Source organism: Rhagoletis pomonella, unplaced genomic scaffold (assembly GCF_013731165.1).
Source record: "Rhagoletis pomonella isolate Grant_MI unplaced genomic scaffold, Rhpom_1.0 Rhpom_scaffold_15391, whole genome shotgun sequence".
Classification (NCBI taxonomy): Eukaryota; Metazoa; Arthropoda; class Insecta; order Diptera; family Tephritidae; genus Rhagoletis; species Rhagoletis pomonella.
This window is the reverse complement of record NW_023473911.1, coordinates 1-3,627: the sequence shown is the minus strand read 5'-3', so window position 1 is coordinate 3,627 and position 3,627 is coordinate 1. Positions and strand designations below refer to the sequence as shown.

Below are 3,627 nucleotides of genomic sequence, written 5' to 3'. Positions count from 1 at the left end.
ACTAAGCTGTATTCTGAAATCTTTTTTTTTTATTTTTGTTGTTTTTTTAAAAAGGCTTAGAATTATGCTAGAAATCAATATGTATTTGATACAAAAGTGGCAAACAGGTAAATAACAAGCAAGCATAGCAAGAGCAACACATAAAGCATATATAGCAATGTAATTAAGCGAAATGATTAAAAAAAAAAAAAATAATATAAAAGAAAAAGATTAAGAGAAGGCAGGCGGGTAGTATTTTACTAATAACAACACAATTTAGGGCCTCAAGAAAAGTATAAAAGGATTTTGATCTATCAGAATTTTTGACAGTGGATTCAAATTTCCCTTTTTTGGTTAAAGGCTCTCCAATTATTATACACGTACATTAGGGTGCGCGCGCGTTAATTTTGAACTTTGACCCACAAAGTAAGGCTCCCTCCCCCTCGATAGGTTCATTTGGTCATAAAAATATGCTGTTTGGAAAATTATCAAAGTCGGATAATGGAAAAATGTGCCTCAAAGACCGAAAGTTACGCACTTATACTTATTTGGGATGAACGTGCAAAAATCCATTGAGTGATACGAAACAAATAAGCTATTTTTACTGTTTTTCCTATTTTTTGAAAAATTTAATGAATTATATAACTTTAGGGCTCTTTAGGCACGTCTCTGCGTTATCCGATTTGAAAATTTTTCGCAGTGCACGAACGAGCTTATCCGGGAGGAGATTTGCTTTGTAGCTTACAAACAATTTTTCTCGATACAATAAGTCGCGATAGAAATTTGAAAGTAATAAATGTTATGCCATGGCCATATTTAAAAAAAGTAGTCAAATATGTATATTGAATCTTTAAAATACTACATAACCAGTATACATAAGTAACTCAAAATGCGGTCTGCGTAATTCATGGAGCAAAACTAATTATCTAGCAGGGTAAGAATTATTATAAATTATCGCATAGAAAAAGTGTGAAAAATTTCAATTTAGATTGGATATCGAAATTAAATTTAGACAAAAGGTTCATCTAATTTATTTGTGTCTATTTGCTATTTGAAATTGCATTAAAATAATTGCTGTTTATCCACTTTTATGCAAACAATTTTTCCCCACAATTTTTCCCGCGTTTTAAATGTCCCCTTCATTTGTGTATGCACTTACGCAAATTCGCCTTACAAATGTTTCAAAAAAACCAAATAAATATGTAAAAAAACAGAAAAAGCCGCCTTACAACTCGTAACGCTTCTTGCGGTAATAATAATTGCAAAACATTCGTTTACTTATGTAGGGTAATTGCGTACCGGTGCTGCCGGAACGGCCTTGTGGGTCCATACTGCGGCGCTCATTTTGCGCGCCAATCCGCTGCGAGTAGGCGGAAAAGGAGCGCTCCTGGTCGGGCGTCTGTGGCATGGTGGCAGCCTCATGGTCCAAAATGTACAACTCATCGATGGCAATATCGCAAATGTAGTGCAAATGCTCTTGGGCGCGATCGATGCGGAAGTAATGTTCAGCGGTGCAGGCTGCAAGTGAAAAGTAAGGAAATAAATTACACACAAAAATATAGGATGATTTATTTTGGAACGAATTTCCGTCATCCCTTGTCAAGTTTGGTTTGCAGACAAATTTTTTCGAAAAATAACACTGAAGATGGCACAACGCCGAAACCGGTTTGTCTGCAAACCAAACTTGACAAGGGATGACGGAAATTCGTTCCAAAATAAATCATCTTACCACCCTGTCGGAAAAATCAACCAACACCAACACAAAAATATAGGATTTTAAAAAAATTGTTTCAAGCTCCGAGCGCAAGTGTAAGCCCTAGATGTGGTGTACTTACAATCGATGAAGCACCAATCTTGCGACACCTTCGGGTATGTGATCGACTCCTCGAATTTGGCATTGAGTATGTTGCGCACTTGTTCCAAATCGCACTGTGACTCGATTTCCATTTTGCCCAGCTTGTTGGCCAATTTCCGCAACATCTCCTTATCGTAGTGGTGTTGCTCGTATTGCTGCATTGTTATTCGTAAAATCGTCAAATGCAATTTCTCCAAAGGATTCACCCTGAAAGCAATGTAAAGGGCATAGTGTAATAATTTGATAATTATAAAATGCGAGTGCGTTAAAACTTAAATAACTTTAAAAAATATATGTATAAAGTAATGTACTTTTAACTGAAATATCTTATTTCCTTAACGATTCGATTCGAAATATTGCATCTCAATTTAGTGCAGTGCTGCCTGGGCAGAATCGTAAGACTGACATTTTGTTGCCGCTTATTGACCTACTTCTATCAGATTACTGCAATGATAAGTTTGTCTGTAAGCTGAATTTGCTGAGTAATGCTTCAATTGCATGTTTTATGATGGCAAACAAAGGCCGTCTTGCCAGTTGGTTGCCTTAAGCCATGCATTAGGATGCACATTTCGACATCTAAGGGCGAAAAAACACACACATATGCATACATACATATGTACATGTGCATACTCTTCCAGAGACAACAACTTATAAAAATTACATGCCACCAGAAAATACGAGAACACTCCTTTAGGACATGCGAGAATTCTGCCAAGCTTGCTGAAAACATCCCACAGAATGAAGGAAAAACTCCTCTCTTGGGCAATCCATTTCACACATTAACACACGATATTATTAGGAAGAAGTATTCTCGCTCGCTGATTGCATAAATTGTACCTACGGAAACATTCCACAACTCATGAAATGAATGCGGAATCCTTCGACAAATGAATTCTTTTGTAATGAAAATGGAAAAATTTTGGAGAACTCCTTTCATATAAAATTTGTTATTGCTTCTTTCGCAGTGTTCACGAGAAGTGATAAGGAATGCTTCTACTTTATTGCCAAGCGAAAGCACCAGATAAGGATGTTTCCATAAGAAATGTTTCCAATGTATGTGTAAATATTAGGAAGGTCCAAAATAAGTAAAATCGTAAATTTAATGCTCGCATCCCCTAAGATTGTTCTATATTAAAAAAAATATACCTGTTTTTTTTTTAATTGTGAAATCAAAAAATATTTAGAGGTCGCTGAAAACGCTTAAAGTTTCCCACGTATTTTATATAAACAGAAATAATTTTTTGTAGAAATGGTATATGTATATGAAACACCGTGCAACAGTAAATTTTACACACAAAAAAATGAATATATTCGCGGAAATATAGGTAAATTATAATAAAACTACGTACTTAGTTTTTTATCTGGCGTCAGGTTGTTTTTTTTTAATACTTTGAAATTTAAAAAATACGATTATTTAAAAAATGTTTAAAAAAATTTAGTGCAATGAAAGATAACAAAAAGGGTATCATATAAAAGAAAACAATTCTTTAGAATTATTTAATAATTTTTTAGTGTTAATTATTTTTTACAGTTCCATACAACAAAAACTTGTTAACTTGGCCATTTGAATATTATGCGGGTCAGGTATCAAAGAATATATATAATGGTCCAAATGCTTATGTCTACCAATTTTTTAATGTGTTTTAAGGTGCCTTATATAAATCAGCATCTTTTTTACTTTAGCTTAAAAATAAAATTACAACAAACTCTTTAATGGATATAAACGTAATAATATAAAGTTGTGTGTTTATTTCTTGCACTTACTGTACATCGCCACGACCGTGCTTCCGTTT

General features: G+C 34.1%; 1 protein-coding gene across 1 annotated transcript; it reads right to left on the bottom strand.

The window, feature by feature from the left end:
• Positions 1–1,151: 1,151 nt before the first annotated feature.
• On the bottom strand, positions 1,152–2,035 carry LOC118757214 (eye-specific diacylglycerol kinase-like). The gene is made up of 2 exons (XM_036491943.1): positions 1,815–2,035; positions 1,152–1,497 (listed from the first exon to the last, which is right to left on the bottom strand). Exons 1-2 carry the CDS (start codon positions 1,993–1,995, stop codon positions 1,205–1,207), a joined length of 474 nt encoding a protein of 157 aa, XP_036347836.1. The 5' UTR covers positions 1,996–2,035; the 3' UTR covers positions 1,152–1,204.
• Positions 2,036–3,627: the final 1,592 nt, after the last annotated feature.